This window comes from Alligator sinensis, unplaced genomic scaffold, assembly GCF_000455745.1.
Source record: "Alligator sinensis unplaced genomic scaffold, ASM45574v1 scaffold87_1, whole genome shotgun sequence".
NCBI classification, from domain to species: domain Eukaryota; kingdom Metazoa; phylum Chordata; order Crocodylia; family Alligatoridae; genus Alligator; species Alligator sinensis.
Genome location: NW_005841929.1, coordinates 3,534,199 through 3,550,615, shown reverse-complemented (window position 1 = coordinate 3,550,615; position 16,417 = coordinate 3,534,199). Strand labels below are relative to the sequence as shown.

Here is a 16,417-nt window from a genome sequence, read left to right as displayed (position 1 = left end):
CTGTGGGGTCTCTCAGCCCCTGCTGTGGAGCCCCCTCAGCAAAGGGAACTCTCAGCCATGAGAGTCTGTTTCTTGCCAGTGCAGGAGGAGCCCAGGATTGGGCTCCCCCTGCACCAGCAATATGGCATAATTGGATCTAATATGTGATCTCACAATCACAATTGTGTAGATCCCACAATATCACACCTTTACCTGAACATGTAAAGGGGGGCTGCTGCCCATACCCTCTTGACACCCTCCTCCACATCCCTGCTCCATAACAGAACCCGTCCCTCCTCCCACTTCACTTCTGGCACAGGGAGCTGATGATTTCATTTCTCTCTCTCCCTTCTCTTTCTCTGATTGTCAGTCCTCAGAGCTAGTTCTCTTAGATAACAGGGATTTTGCACACACCCTGTGTATCCCAGGGCCATTACTCAGTCCCACACTATGATTGTGTCCAAAGGGAATGCTCTTGCTGCATGTCTCACATGAGCCCCTGGGATGAGGCCCGCTGTCATGGCTGGATGATACACTTTGCATGCAGTGTTGAGGGCAAGCTCTTGGTAGGGGATTTCAGCATACCCAGTTGGCTGAAAGAGCACTGTGTGTAAACTGGTCTACTGCTGGGTCCCTACAATGCTATAATGGGTCTTATACCAGGCAAGGAGATTAAGACACGGTAGTCCTCAATTAAAAGCAAGTTTATTAAACCCTAACAGATACAATTCTAATTAAAACTGAAGCAGCATTAGCAGTAAAAAATTTTAGGTTTGTAGCTCGTCAAAGCAGATGCTCACCACCCCATGATGTCACGAACGCAGCTTCACTGGTTGGTCAGTCCATGAAGTCTTGTCCAGAGCTCCTGGTTTCCAAGTCTGATATTGAGACAGGATCTTGAACAGGATCTCTTCAGACTTTCTTCAGAAGTGTTCCCAAGGGTACACTCTCTCTCCTCTCTTTATATACCATATAGCTTGCATTTCTTAATACATAAAATTAACTTAAGCCTTCCTCCTAATGCATATTAATAATGCTTCTGTTTGCCAAGTATGGTTACCTTTAACTGGAATTTTCTATTCTGAGGTAACCTTTTCATTCCTAGGTGGGGTTAGGTTTTGCTCTGACTGTTCCTCTTTTGCCCAGGTTATATTTATTCAACTTAGTTAGCCAATTTCCTGATTTGTTTTAAGTCAGGGACAGTATTTTTCTGTCTGCTCCTTTCACTGGGTGCATGTCTCAACCACAGTTCAAGCTAAGCATTAGAGCTGTGCGAAGCTTCGGTCCCTGATTCGATTTGGTAGAGATTTGGCCCGATTCGGTGGCTGAATCTCTGAAGCTAAATCGAATCAGAGGACCCTTTAATCTCTCTGAATCGAATCGGAACCCTCCAAATTGATTCGGAGAGATTTGGAAAGATTCAGAGATTCAGACATAGACACAGCTTTAAATGTTTTGTCTATGTACCTCAAGGTAGCAGGTGGCTTGCGAGTGCTGCAATGCTGGGGTGCATGGAGCATCCCACAGAAGCGCAGGAAGTTCCCCAGTGCACTCTGCAGCAAACCTGGAAGTGGACCAGAAGCACTTCTGGTCCACTTCCAGGTACACTGGGGAGCATGCTGGGGAGCCCCCGTGTACTCCCCCCGGCTTTGCAACCGGTGCCTCCTGGGTCTGGGGTGCACCCAGGGTCCCCCTGCGGCCAATCACCGAGCTGGAGAGGCGTGGGGGGGCCCCCAGTGCGCTCTCTGGTGGACCCAGAAGTGGACCAGAAGTACTTCCAGTCCACTTCTGGGTTCACCGCCAAGCACATGGAGGGTCCCACTCACTCCTGTGGGCCGCTCCATCTGCCTCAGCGTTGCAGCGTTCATAAGCCACACTGGTACCCTAAGGTATGTAGAAAAAACATTTAAAGCTGTGCCTATGTCCGAATCAGCATTGAATCCTCAGATTCGGATTCAGCCGAATTGAATCAGGGACAGTGATTCGAATCAACAAATCAAATCACTGTCCCTGATTCGGGCTGAATCTGAATCGAATAGGGCCCACTTTGCACACCCCTACTAAGCATGCAGCTTGAGCTAAACACAAGTCAAACCCAGGCCCGAAAGCCTCTAGATCCCAACAAGTCACCCCTCTGATAACTCCTCCATGGAGGGATTATCACACCAATGTACTTCGTCTTCATGGAGTGTACACCTGTTCGTTCCTCCAATATAAGCACTTGTAGTGGGGGTCTTGTAGAGGTTAACAAAAACTCTGTGTAACTGATAAACTTGGCAACATGTACAGCCAGTTAAAACAACAGCAAAGATGATAGCAATTTGGATGCCAATTATCACCACAGTGGGGTGAAGCATTAAGTTTAAAACGCCTTGGGTAGTATGACTCCATCCTAGCAAAACTTCCTACCAAGAATGTCTCACTGCTCTTTGGACTTTTTCCAATACCTGAAAACCTTTTTATTATTATGTTTAATCTATACCCTGGTTTCACAATTGTGCTGTTTAATAGAATTTACCATAGCATGCACATCTGGAATAGACAAAACTTGTTTTAACATTGGCAAATTTAAACGTAACTGAATTGGAGTAATGTTTTCATAAACCCATGATTTAGCCCAGACACTGTGTGTCATCCAGTGAGGCACAAAGTATTTAAAATTATAGATTTTGGTAGATGAAGCATTACAAAAACATTGGTTAATGGAAAATGCCATTAAATACAACTATATTTGATCAAGCATTACATAGGGACAGTGTGTTCGTACACAAATGCACCCTTTTTCAGCATAAATTACTGCAGAATGATGTTCACTAATCATGTGAAAAACACATTGTTGCACGTCATGTTGCTCATATAGATTATGATCGTCACACACAAATCCCACATGGTAGGAAGCTCCCCAGCCCCTGGAAAGAGATGCCTCACAGAGCTCATGTCAGGCTCTTGCTTCAGGGCAAAGCTTACTGATTAAACCTCAGCTTGAGCAAGACGCCTACATAAAGTAGTTCTTCTGCCCAACATGGTCCACCAAGTGCTCTGGACCCTGCAGCTCAGCCACTTATATGGGCTGTCACTGACTTTTATATGGACCAAGCTATCACCTGATCCCTAGCAGGGCTGAGACTGTCTTTCTTTGACTGGCTCCTCAAAAACTGAACGTGTCACTTTCTCTCAGTTATGTGCAGATCACCCACATGCAAGGTACTGACACAGGTAAACAGAGGGCAGGTCGGGACTGAGCCATTCATAGGGTTACCTCTTTGTGCTTCTATCTTCCTCCAGTTCCAGGGCCAGGCCAATCTCCATGTGTTTGAGGATTGGTGTGGCAGCTCCATTGAGCAGCTCAGAAGGAACCTCCACTTCCCACTCTACCCCCATGTGAGTACCTGTAGAGAACCCATCCCCTCTGCAAATGCTGCACACCTTTACTCCAGACCTTCTGCTCCTCTTTGCTTTACTGTGCCCTCCCTCTTCCTTGTCCTCCCATTCCCACATCTCCCTCCTCCTGTGGGGAACTGTGCCTCGAAGGAGATCTTGCAAGGGCCAATGGAATCCATTGCCATGCAACATGAGGCTCATGACGTGTGTCTTAGAACTCTGACACTGAATGAAGCAGACTTCTGTCCAAGTGGTTAGTGGACAATAAGTCCCATTCTCATGTTCATGACCTTTTTCCAGGGCCCTTCATTCACCTTTCTCCTCCCTTACCTGTACTGCACCTTGTACTGCCCTATTCTTGTACTGTATCCTATTGTTCCTCCTAGTCCTACCTCCGCTAGTCCCTCATCTCCTCTCTTCCATTCCTTTTGTCCATCTCCTCCTACATCAGTCCCGGCCCTCCTCTCTCTTGCCATTCCCTTCCTGTTTCCATCCTACTTTGTCACTTTTTTCTTCCACCCTTAGACACGAACCACCCTGAAGAAGCTGGCAGTGTCACCCAAATGGACCAACTATGGGCTCCGCATATTTGGCTATCTGCACCCTTTCACTGACGGTGAGGAGGCACTGAAGCCAGTTGGGGTTCTTGTGCTGCATCCTCTCTCCCTTGTCTTCTCCTTCCCTGCCTGAGGCTAGACAGAAATGCGCTCATCTGGGAAAGCCCCACACAATCTCTCTCCAGCCAGGTGCAGGGGATTCTGTCCAACACTGAAAAAGCAGGGAGTCTCAGTAGCATAGATCAAATGCACCTGGTTGTCACTGGAAGGGGAAATACAGATTTGTCATTATAAGGAAAACTGCTATCCTGCATACACAGCACCTGTGTAAGTACCCACAGACACGCTCCCCATGAGCATGTGAATGCTGGTACAAACACACAAATTAGCAACATGTGCACGTGTACATTAACACACTTGTGCATTGACATGCACATGACTCCATTCATACACATCCATCCTCACAAGTGCATGCACCCCGTGGCCCTATCTGTATCCACTTACCCTGCCCTAAATGTCCATTCACAGGCTTCTAGACATGCACAGCTTCCTTGCTGGTACCTCTCCCATCCATTGGACCTTGAGCCCCATGCATTCATTCTGAACAGAACCCCAAGCACCCACACATGGCTGCAGCTGCACATCTGGACTTTCTATTGTACCCATCACATTCCCAGATGTGATGCCCAGGGTATGTCTATAAAGCCCCAGGCAGTATTGTATTACCTTTGTCTGAGCTAATCAGCTCTAAGAAGAGCAAGGCTGCACTACTTCTGGTTTGGAGCTCTCTCTTCCTAGCACTGCCTTGTGCAATATAGCCATGTCCAGAGTCTCTATCTTTTTAACGCACGCGTGCACACACACACACACACACACACACACACACACACACACACACACACACACACACAGAGTCTCTCACTCTCTGTCTCTCTCTCTCTCATGCACACACACATACACTCTCTTTCTCTCTCGCTCGCTTTCTCTCTCTCTCTTTTCCAAAAGAGTCACTGAAAGAAATCTGCATGGACTCCTCCCCTTCCATGTTAGATTTCAACCAAGGTCAGCGCAAGACGGGTGACTAACCAACTTCTCTGAGGGCAAGAAAACAGTCAGCGTTTTATTTACAACTGAAAGGTGAGGGTTAAAAGCACTGGCAGTGTTTGGTAGCTCAGGGAGAGTCCCAGACAGCAATGGAGGGAGTAGATGGGTCAAGGGTAAATGCTGTGTCAGTCCCAGTGGGAGGCAGGGATCAGGACAGGAGTGGAAGCATTTTTTCTTTCTAGCAACGCAGAGCACCATTTTTCTCTGGAAATTTCTTGGCAGGGGACTTTCAATTTGCCATTGCTGCTGATGACAATGCTGAGTTCTGGTTGAGTTCAGATGAAAGGATTTCTGGCCTCCGGCTTCTGGCTAGCATAGGCAAGGTACAGTGTACACTGCATGGCTTCTTCAGTCACTGTTTTTAATGTTCCTATGGGGATGAAAATCCTTATTATACCTTATACTCTGCTTCAGGAGGGAAGAGTGGTGGCTGGGACAGCCAAGCCTCCCACTTGACAACCTGGCAGTGGCTTTGTGGGGGCCTGGGCTATACTCAGTGGACCTGGTCCCATCTCCAGCTACCTGAGGACAGTTTACTAAGTGGATGGGGCTCAGTTCTCCCCTCTGTGTAATAACCAGTGGTGAAGGGCCTTGTAACCCAGACATTTTCTGTCCTCGCACAGACTGGGAAGGAATGGACGGCACCAGGAGAATTTGGGAAGTTCCAAAACCAGCAATCAAGGCCAGTGAGGTGAGTGGGCAGGGGTGAGGCTGGATGCTGCAGGCTCCATGCATGCTGCATCATGTCTTACCCCATCCTGATTGGTTTCTCAAATAACAGGCTTCACTGGCCATCTTTGGCTTTCACTTACTGTGTTCGGGGCTCCTCTTCTTTGTCACCTTATTTGGTCACCTTAGCTGGGGGGGGTCAACACTGAATTTGTTCATTTTTGAAATGGTTTCTAAAAAAAGAATCTATTGGCTATGCAATGAGGCAGGGCTGGGACCCCTGATGCAGGCCCATCTCCAAAGCTCCTCTTTTCTAGGAACTCAACTCAAGTCAAGGCTTGACTGTGCCTGCTCACTTCCCTTGCCAACCAGATGCAAAATCCTCTCAGTTGTATGTTGTGGATAGCATTGCTCCAGGCAGCTAACTCAAGGCTATGGGGCAAGCCTTGAATGAGCTTCCTTCAGGTGCTGCTCACTTCAGCTTGCTCCTGTGTACATGGAGACTAGGGCCTTTTCCCAGTGCCACAGGATCCCATGCCCGCTGCTGTCTACCTGTTCTGTTTCCAGATGGTCCCAGTAACACCTACCACTGTATGAAAATGATATTGTCCCCAGGCCTGTAGGATTCCCAGCCCCAGCAACTTTACTCATCTCTTCTAGAAAGTGCTGAATGCCCCACTAAGAACCAAGTGGACAGAGACCAACACCAAAGCACTCTTGGAGCTTCATTAAGCAACCAGAGGCTACAGCTTTGGGAGCAAGAACAGAGAAGCAAAGCTGAGTTACGAGATACCAAATAGATTGGCCAAAATGGTGATCTTAGGCACCAGGCCATAATGTAGGGAAACCCAGGGTTCTAAGGTGGCCTACTGAAAGCCTAGGGCTAATAGCCCACAATCTGGTAATACTCTGATGTGCTTCAGGTCCTTTGTTGTAGCATCCAGGATCCCAGTAGATGAGGAGTCATATGGAAGCCAGTGCTCAAAGACAGAAGTGTTAGCTTTTATCCTGTTTGGTATTTTGTTGAGAGCCTCAACTCCTGGAGGTGAGGGATAGCACATTAGCTTTCTCTTTGGGAAAAATGGCAAGGAAGTGCCTAGACTTTGTAGATATGGCAGAAAGTAAGGAAAGAATCTGGTATTTTACTTATGATTTCTGTGGACCTGTGGTTTTTGAATATTTGAAAGAGGAAGAGACCTAATGCATGGGGAACAGACCTAATAATGGGAAATCTCCAAAATTATTATAAAACTGCTCAGATGCTTACCCAATGCAGCCAATGTATGATAAAATGGTTAACATCTGCCCCCTGGTGGCTGCCTGTCAGAACTCCCTGAAGACTATGGTTTTGTGTTTCTCTCACTTTAAAGTGGTAAGAATAAATGAAATTAATCTAAACTCCTCCAGAATCTCAAAAGTACTCTCCAGAGTTTTCCACCTAGCAACTGACCAGGACTCACAGAATCCTGATACACCAAACCCAGCAGACAAGATTAACATTCAGGTATCTAGAATAATTAGCTGGAGGTAGAGGATCACCTTGCTGCTTTGAGGAGAGGGTGTGAAAAATTCTAGCTGGGAACATTTTCTCAAAGAAAAGAGTGATCCGACAAAATTGTAAGTACATCCTGCCTGCAGCATCTGTATTTCCCATCCCGTGACAGGTTAAACCCAGTCCTGCTTAGTTTAAGAGCAAACAAAGCCACAGCCCAAGATAGTGTAGTTGTTCAGTAAGAGATGTGAGTTTTTCTCCTCTACAGATTAGCAGCTTCTGGCAGGTACTACTTTGAAGTGCTGCATAAACAGGATGACAAAGGAACAGATCATGTGGAGGTGGCGGTAAGTGTGCCTGGCTAACCATGTCCTGCACATTCACTGATGGGGCTTGAGAGGAAAGCTTGGTGACAACTGGACTCCACTCACATCCTCTGACCCCATTCTTCCTGGGATATCTCTGCTCCCATTCCAAGCCCTTACCCTGTCCTGTGTGGGACAGCCTTGCTGGCCTCCTGACTCCTGTTCTCATTCTGTGTGGGACAGCATCACTCTATCCCTAGCTTCTCTTTTCAGCCATTTTCCATCTTTTCCTTCTATTAGGCTGAGTACCAGGATTGTTGGTTCTCTCCTAATCCCTTTCTGTGTGAGAAAGATTCTACTAATTTGGGGAAGGGAATGTTAGAGGTCCCACATGGTTACAAACAGATGCACACCCAGTACTTTTCTGCTGAATAAATTACCGTAATTCCATAAGCACTTCATATTTATTTCTTTTTTCTGTTGCAGTGGCGACTGAATGACCCAGAAGCCAAGTTGACAGTCATAGACTCCCAATACCTCTCCCTTTTTGCTAGTAAGTATCCCCACCATAGCTTTGTCTTTGTTCCTCATTGTTCATTCAACAGCACTACAGGTGCTTCACAGCTGATCACAGTCCATTCAGACACTACAGATAATGTTATGTGTAAGCAGTGTTACGAGCACTGGCTGGAGGTTTAAAGTAGAAGTCACAGGGAGAACTCTGGCCAATTTTGTGGAACAGTATCAAACACAGAGGGTGCATCTACACATCGCTGTATGGCAACATTGCTATGGTGCTCTGTTTTTGTACTGCCTTCTGGAAGTACTAAAACATGGTTCAGTATGGGTGGTTACTGTGCTGTGCACACAGTGCATGGTTAGATTTTTCCACTATAGTGATGTAGCTGGCAATTGTGTAGACCTGTGTGATCTCTACATCACCATAGCGTGCCGTACAGCAATGTAGTGCATCACTACATCACTGTAGGGTTATGTATAGACACACCCGGAGAGGCTCAGGGAGTGGGATTTTAGTCTTGTTTAGAGAGATTTTGAGTCAGTCACCAGAGAGGAGAGATGGATCTGACCAAGGCAGGGAAGAAACCATTCCAGATGGTGAAAGTAACACATGACAAAGATCTGCTGCTTGCTATGCAAAGGCAAAAGGAGTCTACAATTCAGAAGCCAAGGGATGGTCAGGAATGAGGAGGTTGGGTTTGTGGGTAATTTCTAAGACTCCAGGGAAACTTCATGCTGGATACTGGACTGGGAAGCTGCTAAAAATGTCAGAGGACGCTGTTGCTGCAAACAGCCTCCCTCCCCACACCCAACCCATTCTGACTCTGCTGTAAGTGTCTTACTAGCTTGTTTCTCTGATTGTCACCCATCAGTCCATCCTCTTCCAGTCTTTCCTCTAGTTTCCCCCTCTCCTTCATATCAGACACAAACTTTGCTTTTACCTTTAAGACCATTCACGCTGCAGCTCTAGGAACCTCATTTCCTTTTTGCCAACATTCTCAGGCTTTACCATTCACCAACTTCAGCTTTGCTCTCAAATGCCTCTGGGTACTGTCCCAAACTACTCTTTTCATGTGTAGAAAATGTCCTTGTGTCCTTCAGACAGCTCCTATTTTGCCTTCTTTGAGACCCACATCCTGCTGCAATGTTTTCAGAACCTGGCCAAGTAACCATGCCTAGGCATGAGCGGTATCAGTCTCCTCTCTTCATCTTACTTCTCCTTTATTCTTACAAAGTACCCGTAGAATGTGAGCCCAGCACATCCCCGTCATTGGGAATGGCACCGGAAACTTGCATCTTCCCCTGGCATCTCCTGCCTACTGCCACTGTAGGCTTGGCAGCAGACTGTCTCTTTTAGGACTCATCCTTCCAGCCAAATCATGCTTGATCCCACTCCCATATTGTGAATCCTTATCCTCCCAAATGAAGTGAACAGTGTCACAAATAGTGTTTGATATCAAGATTGCATCCTGGGATTCCTCTTCCGTTCTTTTCTTTTCAGAGTAAGATGACCCAGGGTTTCTCCCCAGTGCCCCTTTACACCCACCTCCCCCTCCCCACACTTGAAGAAAATCCCTGTAGCAGGTTGCTGCCTCAGGGCCTATTCAGCCAGGCTTTTACCCCTTGGCTAAGCATCTCTCAGCTAGCCACAGTAGCATATAGTCTTTAAACCTGCTGCCCTTTGCTGTCTGGAGTTCCTCCCAGCCTACCCCAGTCATATACAGTCTTTTATCACATGAAGTGAACAAACCACAACTTTATTGCACTGGCCTCTGGGATGAGCCTGCTGTGGCCTCAGCCTTCCTCTCACAGGCTTGTCCTCTTCATACCCCAGAGGCCTCCTGCCTCTAGTGTTTCTACTCCACCTCCCGAGATGGTTCTTCCTGCTGGGTTTTTTTTCTAGAATAGAAAACTAGAATAGAGTTTCTAGTCTGTCCTCAGATTAATAAGGGGTACCCCAGGGAGCTGTGCACTGAAAGTATAGGCCTTGAGGTGACCTGGCCAAGGGAAGTTCACCTGCCTCCAACCCTGTAGTGTCTGTACCAAGTTTGGACAGCAGACATGCTCCGCAAGTGTTGCAACTTTTGACCCAGTCACAGGGTTCACCTGGGTCATTTTGGGGCCAGGCTTGGTCAAGCAGGGAGGGGGGCTCTGGCTGCACTCATAGCAACTCTGTGCATCTTTTGGGCATGCTTGTTTGGGATGCCATGGGACAGTGTGTACCTGCTGTTCATAAAACGGCCATGCTTTAGGTTTGCAATCAGGTTCAATGAACCCCACTTGTCAGTTTTATGTAAAAGCAGTGAGCGAATTAATGGCATTATGAGGGACAGTCAAGCCATAGACAGCCACAAAGGGATGTTTTAGAGATGTGTGGTGGGGGGCCACAGAAGTCTTGTTCCCAGAGAGACTTGTTTCCTGTAACCACCCCTCCTTTAAAAACTTGGTGTTTTGGGTTTTTTGGGGATTATCCCTGAAATCTGTCAAGCACACAGCGGAAAAGAGGCAGGTGCTGAGCAGAGGGCTGAATGGACAAACCCTGAAACCCAAGGGCAGCCAGTCACCCCTCCTGGCTGAAAGCATCCCCCACAACAAAATCATACCAGCACCCCCTCAAGGGAGACCCCCACCACCCACAGCAGCCACCACCAGCAAGACTGATGTACCACTGATCACTAAAGCACTGCTAAGCATACCTTGATTGAAAAAACAGAAACTTATAAAAATAAAACTTTAATTCAACTATAAATAAATTAAAAACCAACCAAACAGCAAACACAGAAACACTGCTGAATACCCAGTCCCCTATCACACAATTAGAAAGCAGTAGATAAAAGGAAAGATCCAAAATGCTCCCTTCAGAGTCCTCTCAAAAACCGTAGTCCCAGCAGAGCAAGGGCAACCCTCTTCACAAAATGACAGTCATGCTGCAGGGGAAGCTAAAGAAGATGGGGGGAGGGCTGCCCCATACTTCCAAACTCACTTTCCTCACCTCCCCTTACAGGCTACAAAATCTCCCATGAGAGATTTCCCTAAGCCTTCTTTGGGCATACCTGTGCACTTGGTACAGCTAAATAACCTTGTGCAGGGGTCTGGGATGCTGCATCAGCCATCCTCAAGTGAGGCACAGGTGGAGGGCAATTAGAAGAGAGATGGCAGTTAGCCTGACATGTTCCAATGTGCTATAACCTATACTTTCATGCTTTCCCCTATTACCATATGCCCAAGTCTGTCCCCGGTCCCAATGGCAAACTTACCGCTGGTTCCACTTCTGCTTCTGGCTTTTGTTCCTGATGTTAGGAGTGATGGGGAAGGGGGAGCCTGGGGGGTGGTAGAGGGAAGTTGTGGGGGTGAAAGCATGACCACAGTGGGTGGCGGAAGCAGCACTACAATGGATGGCAGTAGCATCACCACTGTGGGAATTTGTATGGGAAGGGTGAAGGGGGTACAGGAAAGCGAGACAAGAATAGGGTGGGGAGAGGGTGGTGGAGAACCGGGGGATGGCGGTAGTCGGGCCTCCTTGCCAGACCTGAGCTCCTTGGTCACCTGGCTGGGGTGGGTGGTTGGATGTCCTCTGGGTCAGTTCAACTGAAAACTGCTGCTATGAATGTTAAAGTAGCCCAGTGACCTTTAAGGATCCATTAAATTCCTATTAGGTGTTAAATGCTCAGAGCAGATCACACTCAACAGGGACAGAGCTCACTTACTCTGTTTTTGGAAAAGACTGAGAGCTGGACAGCTGTCTGGACAGCAAGGGACTTTGGGGACCCATTAATCTCCTATTAGGTGTTAAATGCTCAGAGCAGAAGCCTTCAATAGCATGCTTCACTGTGCAATATTTCTATAATAGCGCTGAGGGGGTCAGGGTACACAACACACTGCATTATCCCTAATAATGGAGAAGGGAGCACATACACAGCAGACATTGATCAGTCTCCAAAAGAGACTGGGACCAACCCAATCTTCAACCCCCCCAACACACCCTAGAACATCCAGCTGTCAGTTCAGTGAAATAGGAGATGACAAACAAAAAAGGTTTTTTTGAATTATTTATTTAGTAGTAAGAAAAAGACATCAGCAGAAGATTGATTCATGTTGGCTTCTGCAGCTACACCTGGTGTCCTAAAACATCCATTACACACAAACACCTGCAAATTGTAGTGACACCTGGTAGACAAGAGGGATCACTAAACAAAAATTGTAGCAACACCCAGTGGACAAAGGGACTCACTACACGTAATTTAGTGATTTACCACGTACACGTGACAGATTTATGGTGTTTGGGAACCTAAACTGCATTGGGTTGTGGTTTAGATTGTAACAATGAGAAGTAATTTAAAACCCCCAAAACTCCCATACATGTGATGTGTGACACCATTAAGCCACACGCGGGAATTTTTGTTGTGTGTACATTGTCTCAGTGCCATGTGTACAAGCACGCCCTCAGTGCATATTGGAACACTGACCTGCAAGGGGGCTTCCAGGGGTAACACAAGAGCAAGTTCCCCTCCCAATTCTGGAGCACTTTTCTTCCTATTCTCCCACTGAAATGTCCCAGCCCCTCTGCAGATGTGTCCAGTAACTGGATAAATTGACTCACTGCTAGATGAGGTGTTTAGCTACCAAGGCTAATTGAGTACTGAGTTTCTATTAACTCCTTCTGTGTTAGAGGAGGTGGTGTAAGAGAGTATTGCATATCCCCCCTCCCCCCCACACTTTTTTCTTTTTGCACTACCCATTTCAAAACAATAAAACATGTCTTAATTGTCACCACATTCAACCATCACTTACTTGTACAAAGGGGACATTCTTCCCTTGCCCTCCCTGCCTCCCCCACCCCGCTTCCTCTGGGCTTATACTTTTTAGACTTTGAGCAGGGTCTGGTACTGTCTCTTTCTTAGTTTCTACTGTGAATTTCTCACTCCTGATCAAAGCTATATGGACACTACTGTATCATAAATATGGATTAATAAGGCTGGAAACAAGAGGTCAAGTTTTTATGGTCTGGAATTCAGAGAGGGTGTGCTTCTGGAGCTGTTACCAAATGAAATGACACTCAGAATAAAGTGATGGATTAGTCCTTCCTCCTTCTTTCGTTCTCTTGCTGGTTTCTAGATGAGACTCTCTTAAAGATGGATGAAGTTGAACATATACCACAGACATTGGCCAGCCGTGCAAATCAGTCTACTGCCAGTCTGAGCAAGAAGACACACCCAGCTGACATGCTGAAGCCTGACCCTCGGGACACTATTTATAAAGGTAAGAGGCTGCCAAACAAATGGAGACTGTTGCAGCCAGTCACATCATGTGAATGAGGACCACATGGTCACTAACAACCGGATTTATCTTATGTGGAGAAGGAAATAGCTATCATTTCAGGATACCTAAGAGAGCTACAATATGAAGGATAAACCATACTCATGTCATCTCTTTCAAAGTCCAGTTCTAACATTGCTTTCAGGTTTAAATTGTTCATATAAATCCAAAAGATTAGTGTAGAGGGAGGAACCCAGTAAGCACAGGGGTTAATGGATAGAAGTGTCCACAGCAATGGCTGTCCTGTGTTATCAGTGTAGGGTGGATTTGCTTTGATTTGTGGTCCAAGTAATTCTTGTGTGTGTGTCCCTCTTGGCCTCTTGTAGTGCCTCTGATTAGTAAGTCACGCCTGCGGAAGACGTTGCCGGACTGCCCTTACAAACCCAGCTACCTGGTGAATGGATTCCCATTATCACGCTATCAAGGACTCCAGTTCGTAAGTCTCATTCCTCTAATGGAGATGTTTGTCCAAGTGCTCCATGCCACACTAGAGAATATATGTGCTTTAGAACATGAGGGCAATGCCTGACTGGAACATGGGGTGTCTCCAAAGTCTGGAAACAGGCCAATAGCTGATGCCTTCTGCGGGATGGATGTCCCTTCTGCATGACATAGCACCTGTTCTCTCCCTTCCTAATTCAGAACTGATACACACCATAAAGAAATTGGGTAGTTTAAAACACATATCTCCCAACCCAGTCAGTTCTAAAGACATGTAATAAGCAGAGCTACAAGAACCCCACACAAGAAGCCCTGCTCCAAATAGACCTCGTTTAGGTAAACTTCCAAATGTAGCAAGTCACCCTTGTCTTTACCTCTAGTGCCAAACATTCTGTTGCTTTAATGGAGTAGTCCCAAATCCCAGGCCTGACTGCTTTCTGACAGCTCAGATCTGGATTTGAATAATGTCACACAAATCACCCTTCACAGGCATCCTTCTGCAGCCAGGTGTGGCGAAACAGGCAAGTACTGCTTCGGTTTCTCTTACAGTCCCAAGGGCTAGCTTTCTCCACCATGGGTCAGACCAGTGGTCACCTCTTCCCTGCCTGGGAAAGGACTTTAATTCTTAGATTCAAATCAAGCCCTGCTTCCAGAAGTAGTTTAATCATATAAAATAAAACATTCTTTCATAAGAAGACATCTCACAGTTCTCCCATATAGAGTGGGACAGGTTGGAGCTCTCCACCCTTTGCCCATGTTCCTGATCCTCCACCCTTCACACCACTCTTCTCCCAACACCTCCACATCAGGGCTTCCTCAAGACTCCCCCACAGTGTTACACTCCCCACACTCCTTCACCTCAAATTCTGCTGCCTGCTGGGCTCCTTCTGGGAACCTTCATCCAAAATCAACCTTCTTGTTCTTTGGTTCAGTCTGTCCCAACTGAGCTGGGTCTTCCTCACTGTTACCCAGGAGCTTCCACACAGGCCTTGTACTCAGCAAGGCTCTGTAGCTCCATCAGGTCTGATCAGTGGATCACACATACTGTACAGCATTCTCCTAACCCATGTTCTGTCTCTCTCTCTGCACCTGCTGTCTTCCCAGCATCATGCCATTCTCTCCAGACAGCTGTCCTCACCTCTTATCTGCTCCTTCCTGCTTTCATTTCTGTACTGCAGCTTTGGTTTTTAGCATAGTCTGGCACCATGTATGAGGTCCCACCTTGGGGCAACTAACTGGTGAACTTCCCCTTAAAGGGCTCAGTTATCCTGCGTGTGACATCTCCAGGTATCATTTTCATTTGTGCATGGTTTTCTCCCCTCTTTCCAGGTTCACTTGTCCTTTGTTTACCCAAATGATTACAGCCGCCTGAGCCATATGGAGACAGACAACAAATGCTTCTATCAGGAGAATCCATATTACTTGGAAAGGTAACACAGTCCTCCCAGCTGGATATCTAGCATGAGTTGGGGCTGGTGTTGGGACTGGGATGGAACTTTAGATGCCTACTTGTAGGGCTCTAGCCACATCTACACAGGAAACTCACCCTGGTCAGCTGAGTGCACAATGCATGTTCAAGTCCACAGTGCAGGTTGGGCAAGCTGCCTCCCAAACTAGAAGCGTCCACAGCCACATGTCACTTTGGGTGGGCTGATTAGCACTATTGAGTGACAGGGCCAATTAGCCACCCCCAAAGCAATTAGACCACTAATCAGTACTGATACACTACTTCCACTCGAGCATGCATGAGGGGGCCCTGGCCATGCACAGTAAGTTTACTGTGTGGACATGACTTTTGGTTTCTTCAAGCACCATCCTGGTAAGCCCCCAGAATCTCCACTGATGTTAATGGAATGAAGGGTGTTCATCTGAGGTGCTTAGTTCTTCCTGTTCCTGATGTACCTTTTAAATGAAAACACTCTGAACTCTGAAAGAACATCTGCCCCTGAGCTGCTAAGTCTATCAGGCTTGAAAGCTGGTGAGTTAAACAGAATGTCTTGCCCTGATGAACTGGGAAATGTATTTTCCAGCAGAGCTTCTTCACCAGCAAGTGGAGCTCCCTGCTGGGGAGACAGTGTGGCCTCACACCTTTCCCAGAATCACACCTCTGATATGTGGGGGAGCCCTCATGGAGCCCTCCACCCAAGAGCCCTAGCTTTCAGAGCCAGTTCACCACATGAAATTGCCACCAGCACACTCCTATGTGGATAATGGATAGCCTTATCCACCAACCACACATGGCTAGAATCCCCCTTTATTCAGGAGGTAGTCCTAGGAGCACACTTTTGTTGGATAGGGAGTGTCAGTCTTCCAACAAGACCACTAATTGTGACCTCTATACATCAAGGCTTCTTTTCTCCTGCTGGGTTTTACTTTGGGAGCAGAGAGGTGACCATTGAACAGTAGGCTGTATAACTAAGTCAGGGAGGGGGGCTTGGATGTATCATAGCAGATCAAGAAGGTGATTGCTGTGGGCTATGAGGTATCATTGAGTGGTGTTGCTGTGATTATTCATTTGCAAAAGCATTTATAGATGGGAGTCCCGATGTGCTAGGTACTGTTAACACATAATGAAGAGACAGGCCTTGTCTCAGAAAGCCCAAAGCCTAAGAATATGTTGGGATGTCAAGTGGATACAACAAACAGTAGGGAAA

The 16,417-nt window shown here is 46.9% G+C and overlaps 1 protein-coding gene across 1 annotated transcript in view; it reads left to right on the top strand.

Annotated features, from left to right (window-relative positions):
- B4GALNT3 (beta-1,4-N-acetyl-galactosaminyltransferase 3) overlaps nt 1-16,417 on the top strand; it is a 56,113-nt gene that overhangs the window by 16,148 nt on the left and 23,548 nt on the right. The window contains exons 4-12 of the mRNA XM_025198809.1: nt 3,265-3,360; nt 3,886-3,976; nt 5,244-5,344; nt 5,645-5,712; nt 7,451-7,529; nt 7,974-8,040; nt 13,122-13,265; nt 13,649-13,758; nt 15,093-15,193. Of these exons, the coding sequence (XP_025054594.1) occupies nt 3,265-3,360; nt 3,886-3,976; nt 5,244-5,344; nt 5,645-5,712; nt 7,451-7,529; nt 7,974-8,040; nt 13,122-13,265; nt 13,649-13,758; nt 15,093-15,193 (857 nt within the window). The remainder of the gene's footprint in view (nt 1-3,264; nt 3,361-3,885; nt 3,977-5,243; nt 5,345-5,644; nt 5,713-7,450; nt 7,530-7,973; nt 8,041-13,121; nt 13,266-13,648; nt 13,759-15,092; nt 15,194-16,417) is intronic.